Consider the following 21,288-nt stretch of genomic DNA (forward strand, 5'->3'; position numbering starts at 1 on the left):
TTGACTCTTGTCTCTAACTTCTGTGGAGTTGTGTGTTCATGACTTATGTGGTATATTTGATATAAACAAAGACTATTAACAAGATAAAAAGATGAACATATTACCTTAAAACTGTCCCTTTATGTGATCATTTAGAATTTCTGTTTAAATATGTATAAAATACATTGTTTATTTTTATTTGAGAGTGTGTGTTTGTGAGAAAAGAGAGAGAAATAATGGATTGTCCAATCACTGGTTAACTTTCCAGATTCGGCCAACAACAGAGCTGGATCAAGTTAAGGAAGAAGTGAGTAAGTCTGTGAGTCATCCATATACGTGTCAGCATCCCATACTCTGGGATCGTCATCTGCTGCCTTGCAGGTACATTAACAAGGAGCTGAATTGTAGGAAAGGGCACAACTCAAGCCCAGACACTCCAGTAGAGGGTGTGGACATCCCAAGTGGTGGTCTACTCCAATCATCACAGCATCTATTTGTGTTTCTAATATTTTTGATTGCTGAACTGTTTAAAATGTGCAAAAATACTGCAAGAAGCAAATGCACAAACTTAATATAATAGAATTTTGTTTATTTTCTGTCAAGTTAACATTTGTTATCAACTGTGTGTTTAAGTAACGCTCCATGTAAAAGCTTTCTCAAGATGAACGCAAACGAAAGAAATCCTTGTCTCCAACTTGGAGGATACATAGAGATATTATATACTCAGTATGGATTAATAACTGTAGAGAAAATATGACATGTGATTACTTAGTTTCCACAAGCTATTCAACTTAAAAAAAAATAGGCCAGGATTTGTCTGAGTCCATTTAGAGCTCTATTTCTGCCTCGCTCTAATGAATGGCACAGCTCTTCTCCTTTAAGGAAAAGTTTGTGTAAAGAACACTAGCATACTATATTTTTCCTTTTATATACTTCACTGTGTGTTGTAAGTTTACTTTCAAACTCCCTCGGTTATATTGGTTGTCTTTTCAAAGTTTAATAAAGCCAACTGTTATCTTTTTATTTGATGAGCATTTTTATCCTAATTATCACCATTAAAAGTTGTTGCCAAAATACTTTCGTATGCAAAAAAGTATTCTAAAAATTTGTTTTTGTGTCTAAAATATCTGTCTGTAGATATCTGTCTTTCATTTGCTCATTGAAATCTATCTTTAATTATGCAAATATTTTTAAAAAGATTTATTTATTTATTTTATTGGAAAGGCGAATGTACAGAGAAGAGGAGAGACAGAGAGGAAGATCTTCTGTCCAATGATTCACTCTCCAAGGGGTCGCAATGGCGGGTGCTACACTGATCAGAAGCCAGGAGTCAGGAACTTCTTTCCAGGTCTGTCACATAAATGCAGGCTCCCAAGGCTTTGGGCCATCCTCCACTACATTCCCGGGCCAAAAGCAGGGAGCTGGGTGGGAAGTGGGGCTGCCAGGATTAGAACTGGTGCCCATATGGGATCCCGGCACATTCAAGGTGAAGGGCTTAACCATTACACTGTCACGCCGGGCCCCAATTATGCAAACATTTTTACTTAGCTTTATATTCTGTTTTCTACAAACAAAGCCTCTGATTACTGTCTCAGTGCAAGAGGTAGAGAATTTTTAAGGACATTTAACACTTTATTTGACATAGACTTCTAAGTATGTTCAATTTGTTCATTGATTCCATTTACTATATCATTGGGAAGAAAGAACACATAGAGTATTTTAAAGTTTTGATTTTTGTATTCTAATTTTCCCAGATGTGGCTCAGAAATGTATGACTTGAGAGAGCTTAAGGCAAGAGAAGGAAAATATTTAAACATTATTATCCATAGACTCAGACTACATTAATGGTGCACTAGTCATCATATTCAACTATTAGGGAGCAGTATCTCTTTACATTGTGCCATACTGTTTGCCCATTTAGGTGAAAATTGGACTCTATTCATGCACTCATGTGGACAAAATCTCATATTTCTTTCCAAATATTTTATTGTGCCACATAAATTTCAGCAAGACACAAACTACAACCTTGAAAAAATTTTAATACAAAAATATCATGGTTATGCATCTTGTATTTCATGATTCAGGTGAACTGTAATCTCCCTATAAGACTAGGACATACCTATTACTGTGATAAGAGACTTCCCCAAGTGTAGCCTGTTTTCCAACTGCTTGGATTATGGCAGTAAGTGAGCTCAGGATCCATGCTTTGTCTTTGCTCAAGAAAATACAATGATACCAATAGGCAAAATGTATTCTGTTTTACCAACCCACTCAGACCAATTTTTTATTGACATAAAGTTGAATGAAATCTTTCTTTCATTATCCAATGCTCATTATTTATTTCTTTAAAAATACCATCCACTTCTGTTGTAGCTATTATCAAGGTCAGGATATAGATTGTTATATTTTACATACTGTAGCGATCTGAAAAAATTATCTTATACACTTTCACAAGGCTCTGACTGCTCTTTCTGAAGAGGACACATGTTTTTCACATGATTGTATTTGGTCAAATACAGTGTATTTATGAATATGTACACAAAATTTCAGGTATTTTCTTGTTCTCTGATAGCCCGAGTTTTCAGTGGGTCTTGTTTTGTATTTTGTTTTACAGAATTATACTAGTGTGACTCAGTCAACATTAAAGAATAAATGCTTGAATTGAAGATTATTGCAATTAGACTTATATATTCCTTCATGTTTAGTTAAAACAAATTGAGGAATCAATCAAGAAGTCACATTTCTCATAAAATGTGCAGGAAAATATTGCCACATCTTGATTTCTAGCGCAAAAATTAAACTGAAGTCTCATCTGTCAGACACTTGCGGTGTGAAAGAACTTTTAATCACTCTTTTTCTTCTTTTCTGTCTTAACAAGCTTTTGATAAACAAACAGACAGATTTTTATGACCAGATAAGTAGGGATTGTCACACAGGCCAGCAGGAACCCAATCACATCCAGAGAGTGGTACTGGTACCAGGTGAGGTCGTGGGCTGCAACCCGCAGGTGTTTGGCTCCTTTGTGGCGCATGACATGCTCGATCCAGAAGACGGCTGTATCCAGGGGCTTCATGGGCTGATCGTGATGAATTCTCGATAACATCATGACATTCTCTTTATAGCTAGAGGAAAATCAAATAGATGACAAATTACAGACTGAAACATAAATATAGATGTGTGAAATTTTCATGCAGATGATAAAATGAGCGCTACATACATATGGAAGTTCAATTAATCTCTCTCACAATTATTAGAATAATCTTAACTGATAAGCTAACATTCATTAGATGAATAGAAATCCAGTGTGCAAGTAACCAATTTGTGGTGGAAAGCGGGTGAAAACATACAGGTCTTGCATTGCATGCTAGATATTGAAGTCAGTTAATACTGAAGTTCAGAAAATAAAGCACAAAAATAAAAATGACAGCAACAACAACAACAAAAAACTATGTAGAACTTGAATTATTTTATTGGAATTATGAAGGAATCTCATTATAAGATAAAAATCAATTCCAACTTTATGAACATGAAGACAGAGCCATTAAAAGTGGAGTTAAGTGGGCAGAGCAAATGATGTGTGTGTGTCAGTTAGAATTGAGGTAATCATACTGCATCAGTGGATAAGTTATCAAATGAATCACATTGAATTGCTTTGTTTTGAACCTTGAAACCTGCCAGTCCTTCTTATGAGTTTCTCTGTTCCTAGTTGTTGGTCTCTAAATGAAATGTGTAGTAATATTACCTTTCTAATTCTAGTGTTCAAAGCAAAAATGTATTGATTCTTAAAACGCTTTCAATTATTCTTAGTATGTAGTAGAACAGCAATAAAAGCTCTCTCAAAAATTCTCACATCTTACTTTGAAACCTTGCAATTTTAGCATAGTGCAGTTTCTTTTATTCATTATACACTTCCAAAATTTTATTAATATAAAGAGAACAGATTTTTGCATTTCATAGCTAAGTAAACACAAACCTCCTTCATTCCCTGGCCTCCTCATTCCCGTCTTTCCTGTTATCCTTCAGAAGTATGACAAAGACATAATATTTATCGAAAGCATTGCAATTCTACTTACGCCTAGTCTTCAAATGTGAAGGATGCATATAGAATTATGATTTTACCAAATTTAAGCCAAAGTATGGGGAAAATTACTTTTTGTCCTATTTAGAAAGCACAGTACCCCAATTCAGAGATTTGTTCATGATATAATAAAAACTATAATGAAAAAGTTAAGTAATGCATGGAAAGAACTAGTCCAATGCGAGTTACAGCACATGAATTCAACATGTGTCACTTACTTAAGAAATTCTTATGTTACTAATTTTGAAAAACTATTGTTCATTATGATTCAATGCACTTTAGCTTAAATGAACAAATGAAAGGTATATTCCCAATCAAAAAGGAAAAACAAAGGTGGTTCTTATGTGGGTTTTTGATGAATGACAGCTGTAATAAAATGGAAGAGACCTGCATTCTAAAACTAATAAGCTTTATTGCTTGTCAATATTTCCAATCCAAATGTGTGGGTTTTTAAAATTTGAATTCACATTGAAGCAAAGGGGGAAACATATAAGGTGTATCATTGAAGTCAAGAACCTAACAGTAAAATTTTACTAGAATTATTGTGTATATTGAAAATACTTACAAATAAATGATGTGTTATTTCCATAAGTGTCATTATTAGACAGAAAGGCTCAATTTGAACATTTTTTTATATTTTAAGTTCTTCCAGAAAAACAACAACCAGCAACAATCATATGAAATAAAAACCTGGCTGCATTTGTCACTAGCCTTCTGTTTCAATAGCTGCAACTGGGTAAATTTAAAAGTCCCAGTTGTTATGCAATATTAATGACAAGACAAAACATTAGAAAGGAATATGGGCAAAACAATAAATGTAATTCCAAGAATGAGTTGGTTACAGCATGTTGTTTCATAGAAAATAAAACAATTGAGAAGAATCAAAAACAAACATAACAATCAATATGAGGTCATGTCTATGTTAATGAGCATCACTCTAGGAATCTCTTTACTGTTTACATATAACCCATAAAATGTTGTGTCTCTGAACTGCACATGAGCAATTACATCTTAAAATATGACATGAGTGCTCAGGCTTTAAGGAACCCATAGTGTGCTGAAAGTAGGTTAGCACTTTTATATGTTGATTGCTTGATTTAGTTGCATTCTTTTAGTCCTCTTGTGGTCATCTTCAGGGACACATCTCACTCAATTTATACACTGCTTCCCAATCTGTGCACTATCCAGAGAACTCTACTGAAATCAATGAGAAATCATGGCAAAACTCAGAAGACGTAACTCACAGTTGCCTTCCAACCTTAAGGAAATCTGTGCTCAACATTTGTGCTTGCTTAGACTCAACTGCTACCCTCTTGGCCTTCATCTGATAACTTATGGGTAAACACTGTCTAGTCTTAAGGAAAGTAATACTCACGAAGGATCATGAATGACTGTCCTCAAGGCATTGAGCAAATCTTCACTTGACATGGTTTTCCAGTTCAGTCTCACAGCTGCTCCCTTGGCTGTCATGTAGGCAATGTTATCATGTTGCTCTCCAAACAAAGGGATGCCCACCATAGGGATGCCATGGTGGATTGCTTCATAGATGCCATTGGCTCCACCATGAGTTACAAAAGCTCTGGTTTTTGGATGACCTAGGGTTGAGGAATTTTTAATAAAATTATTCAGCATAAATCTTAGATTGAAAAGGGGAAATTCACAATATGAGATGATAAGTGGACAGAGCTGTCTGGTTGACAAATCACTGACAGACATAAATCTGCATGAAACTGCTTTCAGATCTAGAGAAATTGGCATGTAAGTGCATTGGGAAAATAAGTGAAGGCGAAATTGTGGAAGAAGCTTGGTAATGCTTGACCAGTGAACACAAATTCACCTCATGGGCATAAAGAAAAATATTCTGAATAAAATAAATATCATACACAAAAATAGAAGCTGAGTGCATGTTACAATATTGTATTTTAGAAATACAGTGCATTTAGGACCCAGAGCCGTACTCCACATACTAATATTCCACCTTGCAGTGCCAGCATTTTTATATGGGTACTGAGCCTCGTGCCAGCTGCTCCAATTTGAGCTGGCTCCCTGCTTATGATATTGGAAAGCCGTTGGAAATCACTGAAGTCTTAAGAAACCTGCACCAATGTAGAGACCAGGAAGAAGCTCCTCTCTCCTGGTTTCAGGTCAACTCAGCTCATCTCTAGCCATTTGGGAAGTAAATCAGTGGATTCAGAATACTCTCTCATTCTCTGTAATCTGCCTTTCAAATCAAAATAAACAATTCACTAGGTCTGTTATTTTGGGTTTCCCACTGAGCAGGTAGTGACACCCAGCAGTGGTAAAAACAGAAAAATGATAGTCAACACTCATTTGGAAATGTATTCACACATAAATATGCTATTCAGTAATTCAATAGCGGTTTATTGCTCTTCTCTGGCTTTGGTAACCAATGATGTTAGAGGAAAGCATGGAAATAATGACTGAATTAGGATACAGGCAATGCAGTGCATTATTGAGAGTTCTCTGTGGGACAAAACTGCATTGGGGGCCCGGTGTGATAGTGTAGTGGTTAAAGTCCTTGCACACGCGCCAGGATCCCATATGATCGCTTATGCTCAGTCCAGTGGCCCTACTTCCCTTCCAGCTCCCTGATTGTGACATGGGAAAGCAATTGAGAAGGGTCCAAATCATTGGGACACTGCATCCATGCAGGAGACCCAGAAGAGCTCCTGGCTCCTGGCTTTGGATTGGCTCATCTCCAGCCATTTCGCTCACTTGGGGAGTGAACCATCAGATGGAAGATCTTCCTCTCTGTCTCTCCTTCTCTTTGTATATCTAACTTTCCAATAAAAATAAATAAATCTTCATTGGAAGATATTTTGATTCCAGACATAAACAATGTATACATGTTTAAAAATATTCCATCTGTTATGAATTTTTATTTCTTCTGGAATGTAAAGTAGACATATACATGTCTTATGATTTTCTCCATAATACATGGTCATCGTCATCCAATTTCTTATTACAAGGTTATTACCTGCTTTGATTATTACTCATGTTTTCAGCAGTAGTTTTTTTAAGCAAGGTCTTACCAAGAAGATCATTCTGAGGGATCCAATTATACATCTGAGTGTTGGGCCCTAAGGTTTCTGGTTTCTTTCCATCAAATCTCCACAAAACCTGTTAAATAAAGAAAATGCTTACCCATGGTTGAATTTGAAGAGAGCACATCACAAATCTAAAATGATTGGCATATCAACAACTAAATGTTCTCCATAGAAAAGATAAGGAAAAGATTAAGTGTGTTAATGGAATGCCCTTTCCTGTGCTGATATTTTATATTTGATGAGATGTGAAATCTAATAATTTTCCATAGAAAGAACCTTAGCAAGTGAGCTGATGAGTGACAACTCTTAGTTCTCACACAAAAATTAACACATTAGCAGTGAACTATTTATTCTTCAAATATGTATGTTTTGATGTTAGCATTATCTTTTAAATTTAATACTAAAAGTTTCCTTTTAAAAACTAAAACGAATTATATTCACATTTCCATAATTTCATTAGGATTTGACATCTTTTAAGTGACAAGAAAGCAATTCCACATGATCAGAAATATGTGAGAAATAGTTTACTTGCTCTCAGGAATCCTATACAACTTATTTCATATGGCCAAATAGTGCACACCACTTCTGGGATAATTTGAAGTTGCATTTTAAAAATCATTTCCTTTTTTTAAAATCATTTCAATGTATTAGGATTTCTACAGTGGGAGATATTGAAAAATAGAGTGTAAGGTGTTTCATAAATAGTATGGCAGTCTAACAAAGTCCAAAATTCTGATGTTCCTAAATTTCCTCAGCTAAATTTAACTCTCCCAATTAACTGTAAAGCATTACAAGACATGATAAACATGCTCTTCTCTACTCAGTCATCATGCCCACTATAAGGTACAGCACTGACTTTGAATTTCAAAGAAGTTATCCTAAACTAGAATACAAACCACACGTGTTACTTTTCTATATAATCTTGCATGTTAAAAGTAAATTCAAGGCCTGGAACAGTAGTCTAGTGGCTGGGCTCCTTGTAGCATGCACCAGGATCCCATATGGGTGCCAGTTGTAATCCCGACAGTTCCACTTCGCCTCCAGCTCCCTGCTAATGGCCTGAAAAAACAGTGGAGGATGGCCCAAAGTCTGGGGACCCTGCACCTATGTGTGACACCTACAAGAAGCCTCTGACTCCTGGCATTGAATCAGCTCAGCTCCAGCCATTGTGACAACATGGGGAGTGAACCAGTGGATGGAAGATCTTTCTCTCTTTGCCTCTCTGTAAATCTGACTTTCCAATAAAAGCAAATCTTTTTTGTTGTTGTTGTTAAAATAAACTCAGTTTTTCACACTAAACAAAAATGTACAAATAGGTGATTAATAGAAGCTTATAGTAGATAAAAAGCTCATTCATAAATATACAGTCATAGTCAGAATATTAATCCCTACAATATTATAGAGAATTGTGAACATTAAGCCTCTTCCCATCCCACCCCTATTAATGTTGGATTCTTTAAATTCCTTTTCTCCTGATCAATACAAAAAAGGTGCTAATAAGATAGGTTAGATACAAGTCCTCAAGGAGCCCCTAGTCAAGCTCCAGGTATCGAACCCCATCTAATTCTCCTCTTGCGTGCTATGGGTTTATGATTTAGACCCTGGCAGAGTCCATTCCCATGAGGCAGGATAAACCTTTTCTTTTTGACATCTGCATACCCAAGGGAACCACAACCTGAACTCAGTATTAAGGAGACCCGTTTCTCATTTAATATAATTGTGAATAACACCCTGGACACACCTAGTCATTTTAGGGGAAACAGCAAGCTAGAATTACAAGGGAAATCTAACTGCATGAACCACTTCAGAATTTTCTCAAAACCCACTTCTATTCACTCTGCAGAGACAGTTTGAAGTTAAATATACACTGCTTATAAATTTAAAGAATGTCTGAGAATATCTTTAGTGTATACAATAAGCTTGTCAGTCCAAGAAGCAAAAGCTCAAAGGACAGGCCAAATCAATAATTTCTAGAACATGATCACATTAGTTGTGTTAATATTAAGCTGTTACTGTGCTTGTTAAGTATATTTTTAATCACAAAAGTGATACCAGAGTCAATTAAAATCAAAACCCATCATCAATGTTTTAGCATCTTTGAGATCTCTGTTCTTAAACTGACATCTTAGAATGATATCTGAGAAGTGGATTTACTATAATCGTTTACTTTTCATACAACATGTTTCTGATATCAACTCTGTCCAGAGTTGAGCACACACTTCAGTACCTCCCACCATGAAGCAGCTTTTCTGACCTTTTGTGGAAGCTGGGCAAGCGCTGATGCGATCACATTGGCCCTCTCTTCTGTCATGTTACTGACCATTGAGCCCAGAGAAAACACCACAACTCCCTCTTCTCCAGAGCTCTGCACAAAGTCTTCCATGTCCTGTGAAGAAAGAATTAGCTCCATGACAAAATAGCATCAGCAAGTCACACACTAATGAAAGGCTTGGTACAAATAAATGGAAGAATGTTGAGTGTGATTAGGAATGAGAGAGGAGCACCTGTGGAAAAAACATACAATGCAAAATTTGCCACTTCTCATTTTCTAGTGTACAGGGAATAGTATCAAATGTAATCACATTGTTGTGCTAATCGTGTTGCAAAGTTATTTTCTACTTATTAAAACCTTAGTATGCAATGTTCCTTCTGTTATGTTTTAAAGAAATCCAATCCTAATGTACATTTCTTACTAATTACATGAAAAAAAATAAGTCTTTGTTTTCTCTTTTGTTCCACCCATTTCAACAAAATGTTATTTTGGGCTAATTTAATGTTGTTAAGTATTCGTTTATAAAATAAATGCCTTGGCATAGACATAAATGTATTATTTAAGCATTGCCTTTTATTATTGGATGTTTTGTTTCTTTGCAATGTTTACCTTTATAAATACTTGATGTATATAATGATTTGAATTTTTCCATGGTTGGTTTCATATTAGTGTCCTACTTAGCCAAAGGTATAAACTATCTTAAACGGTCATGTGTTTCTTAAAAGAAATAGTATGTGAAAATTTCATAATTTGTGAAAGAACAACATATTGTGTGGAATAAAGATGTCATTGAGTATGAAGATAAACTTTGAAATTACTAACTTGGATTCAAGCTTCATACTGACATCGTTAGGATTATCATCATTATCTTATTATCTATACCTCTGGTTTCCTTGTTCTAAATGTCTTAATATTATTTCTCATAAAACTTTATTATGCAAAGTAAGAGAACATTTAACAGTAGGGTTGTTAGGAATCACACTTTCACAAGTATTGACTTGACTTTTAGACCTGTGAAAGTTATTGTACATAGTGTAAAAATTTATGATCAAAACAGATACCATGGTATAATAGTTTCATAAGACATGTATAATATCATATATATATAATATAAATATGATTTTTCAAAAAAGAATAGACTTTTGGATATACTGACTACATTCACAGAAACTAAACATAAGCAGGGTATAAAGATGCCAAAATAGTGAAATTTATAAATACATATACATGTGTTTATATATTTTCAAACATAACAAATAAATATTTAACTCCATTTTTCATTAACTTCTGAAGCATGATGTATGCATCTTAAAATGCAATATGAATTTAACACATATTTGGTTTTTGTATTTCTTCAAAAGTATGTCATTCTAAATGCTTTAGTAACTGTAAAGTGAAAAGCCTTTCTCAGACACAACATGTAAGAATCATAAGCTCTTCATTCCAAATGCACTGAGCATTTTCTCTGTATTCATTTTCAGACAGCTATGAGACTGAAACCAAATTCTCCAAGGTGGCATTACTGCTGTGTCCACTCTCAGTATTAAGCAGAAAGAGCAGCTCTGTAGTGAAGCCACCACAGCTACTCTCTTGGCTCTCAGTCCTGTGAATCTCATGTGCAATGAGGTAATGCTATGGTGAGAGCAAGTGAGTTTGGCTGTAAATCTTGTGGGAGCACATAATTACATTGTTGAGAAATAACTTTCCTTTTAAGCTAGAATATTACTGAGGAGCCTCTGCATGTATAGTAAAACTCAACACTGGGTCAGATCTTGTTCATCTTATTACCAAAGCATGTATGTTTAATTTTAATAGAGTCCATAGCATTTCTGTTTTCTAAGATTTTTTTTTTAATTATTTGTTTTGTCGGAAAATCAGAATCACAGAGACAAAACAGAAAGATGGCCACAATGCATGGAGCTGACTCAAGCCCAAGCCAAAACCAGGAGCCAGTAAACATGAGCTTGTTTCTGGTCTCTCATGTGGATTCTGGGTCCCAAGGCCTTGGGCTGTCTTAGACTGCTTCCTGAGGCTACAAGCAGGGAGCTGGATGGCAAGTGGAACAGCAGGGACACGGACTGGTGCCATATGGGATCCTGGTACATGCAAGGCAAGGACTTTAGCCACTAGGCTCCTGCACCTGGCCCTTTTATGACATTATAATTAAATAATTTTAATCTATTGGAAATCCAGGTCAGAAGAATCAAGATGGCTGAATAGGCTAAGCGTACATTTAAACAGATGAAGAAATTTAAGCCAGTGTGAAATAAAGAGGGAAGATTTCAGGAAAGAGAAGAGAACAACAGCACTGGCAGCTGGCACTTCACCAGCAACCAGGTGAGAAGGGATATCTACCGGGAGTTCAGGCAGTGCACCCAGACAAAGAAGTGCCTGTCTTGCTAGTCTGTTTGATTTGACCAGGTGTAGAGACAGAGCAGCAGATCCCAGACGAGCAGTGCGGGAACAGGGTGGATTTCATCACCTAGTCCACTTCTTAGGGCCAGTCAGGCACCATTTTGTTTTAGGAGGCAAGTGCTATGGACAGTGGTGAGAATGCACTGAATTGGGAATGAACTCATTTCTGGCTCAGTGAATTTCAGCAACATGGCATCCTACAGGTTTCACCCAAGACAGGTCTGGGTAGCCATCAGGGCCTGATGGCCATCAGATCAAGAACTCTAGTAGTGGCACATCAGCTGTTATTTTGTACGAGGTAGAAAAGAATTTGAGACTCAAGGACAACAGTGAGCTGTGCATGCAGTGAGCTTGATGAGGACTCACTGAGCTCAGTGCATTGCACAGGTCACACAGGAAAATAATTCTGACTATGCCATTGTCCAGGTCAAAATAGGTCTGTGTGGCCCTCAGACCTAATCGCCAACAGGTACTGGCAAGATCAGCACCACCAACAACCTAGCTAAATAGGACATCTGGTGTCTCCCTAATCCTGGGACCTGCTCCAACTGGAAGAGGGAGAAAAATTATGCAGACAACAGTGCAGCCTCTGCAAGGTATCACATGAACTAGAGACTGGTGATCCAGGAGGTGGGGCTATGGAAACCATGGTGGAAAATAACATAAGAACCCAGACCAGGAATTTGCTGGAGGGAGTGGCACAGCTGACTGCAAACAAAGAGCCGTGTACCAACTGCAATAAGTATAATCAAACTGTAGACCTGTGGGTGACAGAGTAGAAACCTGTCCCAAGAAGAGGAATCAGCTAACTAGAACACCAATAACTAGAGCAAAAGAAGAGATAAAAGCACAATGAATATTACTGAAGACTCCCCTACAATGGAGCCAACTCTTTACTAACCTCAGAGTAAACTCAGGAAGACATTGAGAAAATGGGGGATACAGAATTCAAAACACTTGTTACAAAACTTCTTATCAACAATGAGAACCACAAAAAGGAGACATTCGAGAATTTGAAGGAATATGTCACACTGGGAGTGAATCAAATGAAAGCTAGTATTTCAGAAATGAAGAATACAGTGGAGCAAATGATAAGTTACAGTGGAGATTCTCCAAAAGAAAATGAAGGAGGCAGAAGAAAGAATTTCAAAATTGGAACATATCTGCTGTCACCAGGGGGAAGCAAACAAAAAGCTGGAAGCAGAGCTGGGTCGAGCTAAAAAAAAGTGTTCAAGATTTGAAAGACACTATTAAAAAGTCAAACAGAGTTATGGGAGTCCCAGAAGGTGCAGAAAGAGAAGCTGGGTTTACAAATGTATTTAATGAAATTATAAGGGAAAACATTCCTAAATTAGAGAAAGAATTGGGAAACAACATCCAAGAGGGGCACAGAACTCCCAACAGTGTTGACCAAAAGAAATCATCACCAAGACACAAAATCATCAAGCTCTCTTTTATTGAACATAAGTGTTTGTGTGTCATATTTTCATTGGATGAACAGGTTATATCTATCTCTTGGATAACTGAAAAGTGTACCAATGCAAATAAGTTCAGACACATGGTAATAATTCCATATTAGTTTCAAAGACATGTCCCTTTCTTAGTTTTAGTTTTTGTCCTTGTTGTTGTTGTTACTTACATTTCCCACAAAGCACAACAAGAGATAATGTCGTGTCAATGATTACTAAAATTTATTTATCTGTCAACTGTGCCTGAACTCCCTGACTTTTAAGGATGTATCTATGTACTTAAAAATCGGAGTTACAGAGAAAGAGGGAAGGATAAATATTTGTCTTCTATCTGCTGGCTCACTTCTGAAATGGTGCAATAGTCAGGCTAGCCTAAGGTGAAAGCAGAAGCTATAGTGTTGAACAGAAACTCAACAGGATCTCCCATGTGCCTGGCAAGGGATCAAACAGTTAGGCCAGCATCCATGGCCTTCTCAGGCCAATGCTGGGTAAATGAGCAGAAAGTGGTGGTGCAATTGATCTGATGCAAGAAAGTGATACGGCATTGCAGACAATGTCTTAACTTTTGTCAGTTCAATACTAGCCCTTGTCCCTGAACCTCTACAACAACCCCCAAAGGATCCCTCTGTCCATAGTATTGGTTGAATGTAGATGAACCAAGGCTCTGCATCTTGAAGGCTTATTTGATAACTCTGATTAGAATGCAAGTGGATATTTCATAACAATAATTTCCTCATTTGGTCTTAACTCTCCCCAGCTCATCTTTACGCAAGACTTTCCTTTATCAGGGCTTATAACTTCCTTTTTTGCCTCTAAAATATTCAGCCTTTATATTCAATTTCATTTTCTTATACTGAACTCTATCTTCCTTCTTTTCTTGGCAAGATGGCCCTTGGGTAGCCCAGAAATTCTCAATGACAGAAAAGTCAGATACTTATATTGTATAGAAAGAAATATGATTCTAAATGGCAAGCCAATATATCTCACTTTCCACAACACTGTCTTCCTGTAATTAAAATATGCTAAAGATGCAATGCATGGACATTTCCAATGAAATGGACAATAAACACAGTAAAGGAAACAGAAACTTACTTACCTTGGGCAGAGGTTTGGCAGGTTTACAGTGGAGGCCTCCAACAAAATGGACATTTGGCAAGGTGGGACGAGGAAATTCCAAGTCCCAATAGCTTCGAATGAGCCACATGTCAGCTTTTGCCACCAGCTCATAGAATGTAACGGGTCTTCCTGCAAAGTGAAAGGAAAAGGAAAGAGAATGGTCACGTAAAGTGTATCATGTCATGCTCTTAGAGCTTTTGAAGTGAAGCAATTGATATGCAAATGCCTGTGAATCCATAAAACAAATGTTTATTTTGAAAAATTTGATTCATGAGTACAATTTACGCAATCATACACACTTGAGTGTTGGAGATCTCTTCATCTGATTGTTCATTTCCCAAGTGGTTAAAACAGACTAGGTGAGGCTACTTGAAAGCCAGGAGCTCCATCGGGTTAGTGGAACAGAGACACAAGCCTCAGTCATTCTGGTTCAACAGCCATTAGAACTCTCAGGCACCAACAGCATCCCTAGGGCTTCTTGCACTGTATTTCAAGGCTGGCCTGGCCCTGTTCCTTTGAATATCTGCCCAACAACCCAGACCCTTCGAGCAAGGCCTCCCTACTTGACATGACCATGAAACGATACCGCAGTTCCACCTCTCCACTATCTCAACACCCAAAGCTACAAATGATCTTGTCTGCTGAAGAACATGGCATCTGCCATAGAGTCCCTCATCTACACAGCAGCAGTTGTCCACCCTCGGAGAAGTTATTAACCTTTAATAAATTAAAATGGGCTGGGAATTGATACCCCATTTCCTCTCTGGTCTGTGTCTTTTCCCAACAGGTTTGCAAATAGATGGTAGAGACTCAATTCCTTGGATAACCTGTACTACTTTCTAGGCATATAGATTGAAACTTAAGGCAGTCATTCTAATGGGAGTACAAGTGTTACAAGTGCTTGCTTAACTCAGTCTACTATACCATCTGCTCCAAACTGTAGAGTTTTTAAAGAATGTGATGGAATTGCATGATCTTACTTCTGTTTTTATCTTATAAGAGAAGCAGACTAATTCTTATTTATACATAAATATATACACAGCATATATCAGTATATTGTATAACTGTCACTTCAAGGATTTTATAAATTATAAAAACAAATATTTGTCTTCACTCTTATTTTGAGTTAATTAAGTCAAGAAAGACAATTTTCTTTTTTTTTTAAGATTTATTTATTCATTCAGAAGTCAGATATACAGAGAGGAGAAGCGACAGTGAGGAAGATATTCTGTCCGATGATTCACTCCCCAAGTAGCGCAACAGCCGATGCAATGCCGATCCAAAGCCAGGATCCAGGAACTTCTTCCGGGTACCCCACATGGGTGCAGGGTCCCAAGGCATTGCGCCGTCCTCAAATGTTTTCCAAGGCCACAAGCAGAGAGCTAGATGGGAAGTTGAGCTGCCGAGATTAGAACCGGTGCCCATATGGGATCCCGGCGCGTTCCAGGCTTGGACTTTAGCCGCTAGGCCACGCTGCCAGGCCCAAGAAAGACAATTTTTAAAAAGCTGAGACTACCAGATAAGTGTTAACTTCTTAACAGTTTTCTCAGTGTTTATCAAATCATTGGACTAGAACATGTAACACTTTGACCTTCATAGCTATATTCAGTTAGGAAGCATCACCTACCTTAGCTATACCATGACAGATGTTTGATAAAATGGACATGTAATTCCTTAGAGAAATGCTCAGTGCTTCTTTTGTAGTTGGAATGCCCTATCCTAGGGATGGGCCACTGAGCATCAACCGAAACTTTAATGTAAAATTTACATTAATGTAAAGCCTTTGCATAATATTGGATAGATTCTTAAATCATGGTATATTTTTATTGTATTTCAACCAAGAAGTGGCTAATTGATCTGCTTTCTCATTCATGCAAGATCAGCTTCAAAGTCATAGGAAAGTTAGATCTCCACATTGCCAATGAAAACCATGACTTACCTAATACTTCACTGCAAAACTGGTTCCATCTTTTCTCATTAAATACTTGAAACCAAAAGTCAAAATAAAGCATGAACAGCATATTTTTTACCCTCTCCATGAATGTCATTCTGCCACTTAAATCAGACAGAATGAGAGGGACATAGGAAGGAGGCACTGAAAGTCCTCCACTATACTTTTCCATAGTGTAGCCAGGAGTGAAGCGAAGACTGTACACAAATGGGATTTCAAGTAGCTCTGCCAGCAGTTCACCACACGGACCAACAGCATCTGACAGAAGAATATCAAACTTTGATTCTTGTAGTTTTGTCATGAGTTTCTTGTTCAGAACTACTTTTTTACAGAGATCTTCACAACTATTAGAATATTCTGAAAAGAGATTTTGCAATCCTGGAAGATATTCCCAATATGAGTCTTGCAGTACATTTGTCCAAATGTTAACAAATTGCATGAAAAACACTTCCATGTCCTCTTTAGTTGCATCAATAGGAAAAGTTTCAAATTTGATAGCAGTTGTTTTGCCAGAGTCAACGAAAATTGAAGCGTTATGGTTCAGAACGATCACCTCATGACCTCTCCGGACAAGTTCCTCTAGGATTACATTTAAGTTCATCCAGTGACTGTACTCCGTAGGCCACACCAGCACCTTTCCACAACTCCCATATCTGAAGCAAGAGCTCAGCTGTAGCAGCAGCAGCAGAACTGAAACGTGTTTCAGAGACATTCTGGTGAAGTCACTGCTTCTTCTCCAACTGCTGTCCTCTGTCTTATTCTTCCCATGCTTAATACTCATGAAGAAATTTAATCCAAAGTTAAATTATAACCTGCGATGTTCAAATTTTCTATCTCTTATCAATGCTAGAGATAAGGACTAGGACAGCCAGTGAAAAAACTCGTGAACCATTGTGTTTATACTAGTGAGTCGATTTGCTTCTTTACCTGCCTGCACATATCAGCTGTGATACATAAATTTTGAAACAGTGGCAAGAATAGTGGCATAAGTGAGAATATTTCATGATACCCAAGTACAAATATAGTAATTCTGAAACTTTTTCACATTTCTTGAACAGTTTGAACAGTGTAGGTCAAGAGATTATTTGTAAAACTTTATAAAATATAATTATATACTTAAAGTTCTGAATTTACAAACTCAAAGTGTATGCTACAGTCTCACACAGTATGTTTTGTATATGTGCAACTATGTTCTTACAAATACACATATACATGTACAACACCACAACACATTTTAGGACAGTTTATTACTTTGAAAAAAGTGCTGTGGCAAGCATGTGATGTAGCCATTAAGACATTACATGGCATTGTGCATTCTGTGTCATATTACCAGGTGCAAGCATTCCATCAGACAAAAATCAGATACCTGGGAAGGAGGCAGTCAAAGTCCTCCTCTACACTTGCCCATGGGTAGCCTGTAAGATGAAGATTGGACACAAGGTGTATTTTATGGACTCTAGCTTCTTGCCAATACCTAACTTTTGAAGAACCAGATAATGTCTCAGATTGTTGAGTTCCTGTCTATTATGTGGAAGACCCAGATTGATTTTCAAATTCCTAGCCACAACCTGGCCTATTTCTGACTGTTTTTGATATTTGGAGACTAAACCAGGTGATTTAAAAATATTTCTGTGTCTCTATCTTTCAATCAAAATGAAAATAAAATAACAATTCTGAAAGAAGTCCTGTACCTTCTACTTTTGTGCCCCCTACCCTACACCTCTTTTTGATTACTCCAGTCCTCAGAAAGTACTTACTCTCATTATGCCTCTACAAAGTCAGTTCTAGTGAGTATTTTAAGTAAATAGAATACAATGACACTTGGAATAGAGTTAGTGGCATTTATCCTTGTGTGTACATCCCACAAAACGGGTCTCTAATTCTCCCATTATGGAAGCCTCAGCCTATGAGAGGAGCTGGGGCAGCTGGGTACTTATGTTTTGACTAAAGCAATCTCCTGTATTAGGTAAGACACTGAATAGATAGAAAGGATACCCTTCTTGGATAACCAGTCTGGATGTTAAACTGGAGTAAAAACAGGATCATATAAAAAAGAATGGAGCAATTGTACCTTCAAGGTTTATCAGTCACATGATCTAATTTTTTAGATGTATTTTTTATTGTTATTTACATTGCATTATTTGATACAGTTTTATAGGTGCTTGGATTTCCCCCACTCCTCCCACAACCCACCTCCGCCCCCATGGTGTATAACCACATTTCGAGTTCAGTTGAGATTCCTTATTGCAAGCACATACCCAGCATTGAATCCAGCATCTTATTGTCCTGATAACATTTAACGGCTTCTTGGGGAGGCTTTTCTTGGTCTGAAGGCAAAGCTAACAGTAAAATCCTGGTCAGTTAAAATCCCCAACAAAACATCAGCCACAATATATAGTGTTATGGAATTGATTGACATAGTATTGAGTAGACAATATGTTAAAAATAATGCAAGTTCAATTTTTTGAAACACATGTGTTGAGACAGTATCAATGACAGGATCCAAAAAAATTTTTAAAAATAGAGGTTAAATTAAGGCAAACATGAGGTATCCAACCTTTTGGGATTCGCTCATTTCCCTTAGCCTTATAGTTTCCAGTTGGGCCCATTTAGCCAACAGAACTGCATTTTTTTTTTTTAATAGCTGAGTAGTATTCCATAGAGTAGATGAACCAAAGCTTTCTTATCCAATCTGCTAATGGGCATTTCAGTTGCTTCCATGTTTTTGCAATTACTGATTGTGCTGCTATGAACATAGGGGTGCATGTTAGTTTGTTGTGAAACAGGTGCTTTGGATATATTCCTAGGAGTGCTATTGCTGGGTCATATGGTATGCTGATTTTGAGTTGTTTAAGTGTCCTCCATACTGATTTCCATACTGCAGCCCCACAAGCAGTAGAGTAGGGTTCCCTTTTCCCCACATCCTCGCCAGCAAGTATTGTTGGTGGTGTTTTGTATGTGTGCCATCCTTTCTGGCATTAGGTGGTACCTCATTGTTGTCTTCATTTGAATTTTCCTTATTGTCAGAGAACTTGAACATTTTTTCATATGTTTGTTTGCCATTTGGGTTTGTTCTTTTGTGAAATGTCTGCCCATTTCCTGTGCCCGTTTCTTGAATAGTTTGTTTGTTTTGGTGTTTTGGTAGTTCTGTAGATCTTTGTATATCCTGGAGATTAGCCCCCTATCACCTATATCGTGTGCAAAGATCTTCTCCCACTCTGTGAGTTGCTTTTTTACTTTGTTAATTGTTTCCCTTGCTGTACAGAAGCTTCTTAGTTTGATGAGGTCCCATCTGCTTATTCTGTTCTCAATTGCTATTGCTTTTGGTGTCCTTCTTAGAAAGTCAGGACCTACTCCTAGGTCTTGCAGGGTATTTCCTACATTTTCTTCCAAGTGTTTGAAGGTTTCTGGATGTAGGTTTAGGTCTTTTATCCATGTAGATTGGATCTTAGTGTATGGTGATAGATGTGGGTCTATCTTTTTGTTTCTGCAGGCTGTCAGCCAGTTGTGGCAACATTTACTGAAGAGGCCTTCCCATTTGCTTGGACTGTCATTGGTCTTTATGTCAAAGATTAATTGGCTGTATCTGTGTGGGTTCCGTTTTGGTGCTTCTATTCTGTTCCATTGATCTTTGTCTCTATCTTTGTGCCAGTACCAGGCTGTTTTGATAACCACTGCTCTATAGTATGTCCAGAGGTCCGGGACTGTGATTCCCCCTGCTAACTTCTTGTTCTTTAGCATGGTTCTAGCTATTTGTGGTTTTTTGTGTTTCCAGATGGACTTTTGAATCATTATGTCCAGTTCCATGAAGAATGTTTTGTGCAATTTGATTGGAATTGCGTTGAAAATATATATTGCTTTTGGTAGTACAGACAGTTTTTTTAAAGATTTATTTTTACTAGTTTTTTTTTTTTTTATTGGAAAGGCAGATATACAGAGAGGAGAGACAGAGAGGAAGATCTTCCGTCCCATGATTCACTCCCCAAGTGAGCGCAACGGCCGATACTATACTGATCCGAAGCCAGGAACCTCTTCCGGGTCTCCCACGTGGGTGCAGGTTCCCAAAGCTTTGGGCCGTCCTCGACTGCTCTCCCGGGCCACAGGCAGGGAGCTGGAAGGGAAGCTGGGCTGCCGGGATTAGAACCGGCACCCATATGGGATCCCAGGTGTGCAAGACGAGGACCTTAACCACTTGCACCACCGCGCTGGGCCCTGGTAGTATAGACATTTTAATGATATTGATTTTGCCTAACCAGGAGCATGGGATTTATTCCATCTTTTGAGGTCTTGTTCAATTTCTTTTTTGAAAAGTTTGTAGTTTTCTTCAAATTGGTCTCCTACACTTTTGGTTAGATTTATTCCCAGATACTTCATACTTTTCTTTGTTATTTTGAATGGTATCTTGTTGGTTAGATCTTTTTCCATCTTGGGGCTGTTTGTGTACACTATGGCTGTTGATTTTCTTTCATTAATTTTGTACCCTGCCGCTCTGCCAAACTCTCATATAAGTTCTAGCAGTTTCTGTATTGAGTCTATGTAAAGGATCATGTGATCTGCATATAGTGAAATTTGACCTCTTCGTTTCCTATTCGTATGCCTTTGATTTCTTTTTCTTGTCTTATGGCTTCTGCAAATACCTCTAGGAATATGTTGAATAGCAGTGGTGATAGTGGACATCCTTGTCTTGTTCCAGATCTCAGTGGGAAGGGTTCTAGCTTTTCTCCATTCAGTATGGTACTGGCGTTGGGATTTTCATAGATTGCTTTGATTATGTTGTGGATTTTTCCATCTATGCCTACCTTGGCTAGAGTTTTTAGCATGAAGAGGTGTTGGATTTCATTGAAAGCTTTTCTGCATCTATTGATACTATTATGTGGTTCTTGTTTTTCAGTTTTTGGATGTGGTGTATTACATTTATGAATTTCCGAATGTTGAATCAT

General features: G+C 37.4%; 1 protein-coding gene across 3 annotated transcripts; it reads right to left on the reverse strand.

Annotated features, from left to right (window-relative positions):
- Window positions 1–1,956: 1,956 nt before the first annotated feature.
- Window positions 1,957–17,087, reverse strand: LOC121147041 (UDP-glucuronosyltransferase 2B14-like). Of its 3 annotated transcripts, none has more exons than XM_040966728.1 (6): window positions 16,589–17,087; window positions 14,378–14,526; window positions 9,380–9,511; window positions 7,111–7,198; window positions 5,433–5,652; window positions 1,957–3,101 (listed from the first exon to the last, which is right to left on the reverse strand). In XM_040966728.1, the coding sequence occupies exons 1-6, from the start codon at window positions 17,058–17,060 to the stop codon at window positions 2,822–2,824; spliced, it is 1,341 nt and encodes a 446-aa protein (XP_040822662.1). In that variant the 5' UTR covers window positions 17,061–17,087; the 3' UTR covers window positions 1,957–2,821. The 3 variants fall into 3 exon arrangements, with proteins under 3 accessions (XP_040822662.1, XP_040822660.1, XP_040822661.1); XM_040966726.1 differs by having other exon boundaries at window positions 16,337–17,087; XM_040966727.1 differs by lacking the exon at window positions 9,380–9,511 and having other exon boundaries at window positions 16,337–17,087.
- Window positions 17,088–21,288: the final 4,201 nt, after the last annotated feature.

Source organism: Ochotona curzoniae, unplaced genomic scaffold, assembly GCF_017591425.1.
Source record: "Ochotona curzoniae isolate NIBS_2020 unplaced genomic scaffold, NIBS_Ocur_1.0 scaffold_4506, whole genome shotgun sequence".
Taxonomy (NCBI): Eukaryota; Metazoa; Chordata; class Mammalia; order Lagomorpha; family Ochotonidae; genus Ochotona; species Ochotona curzoniae.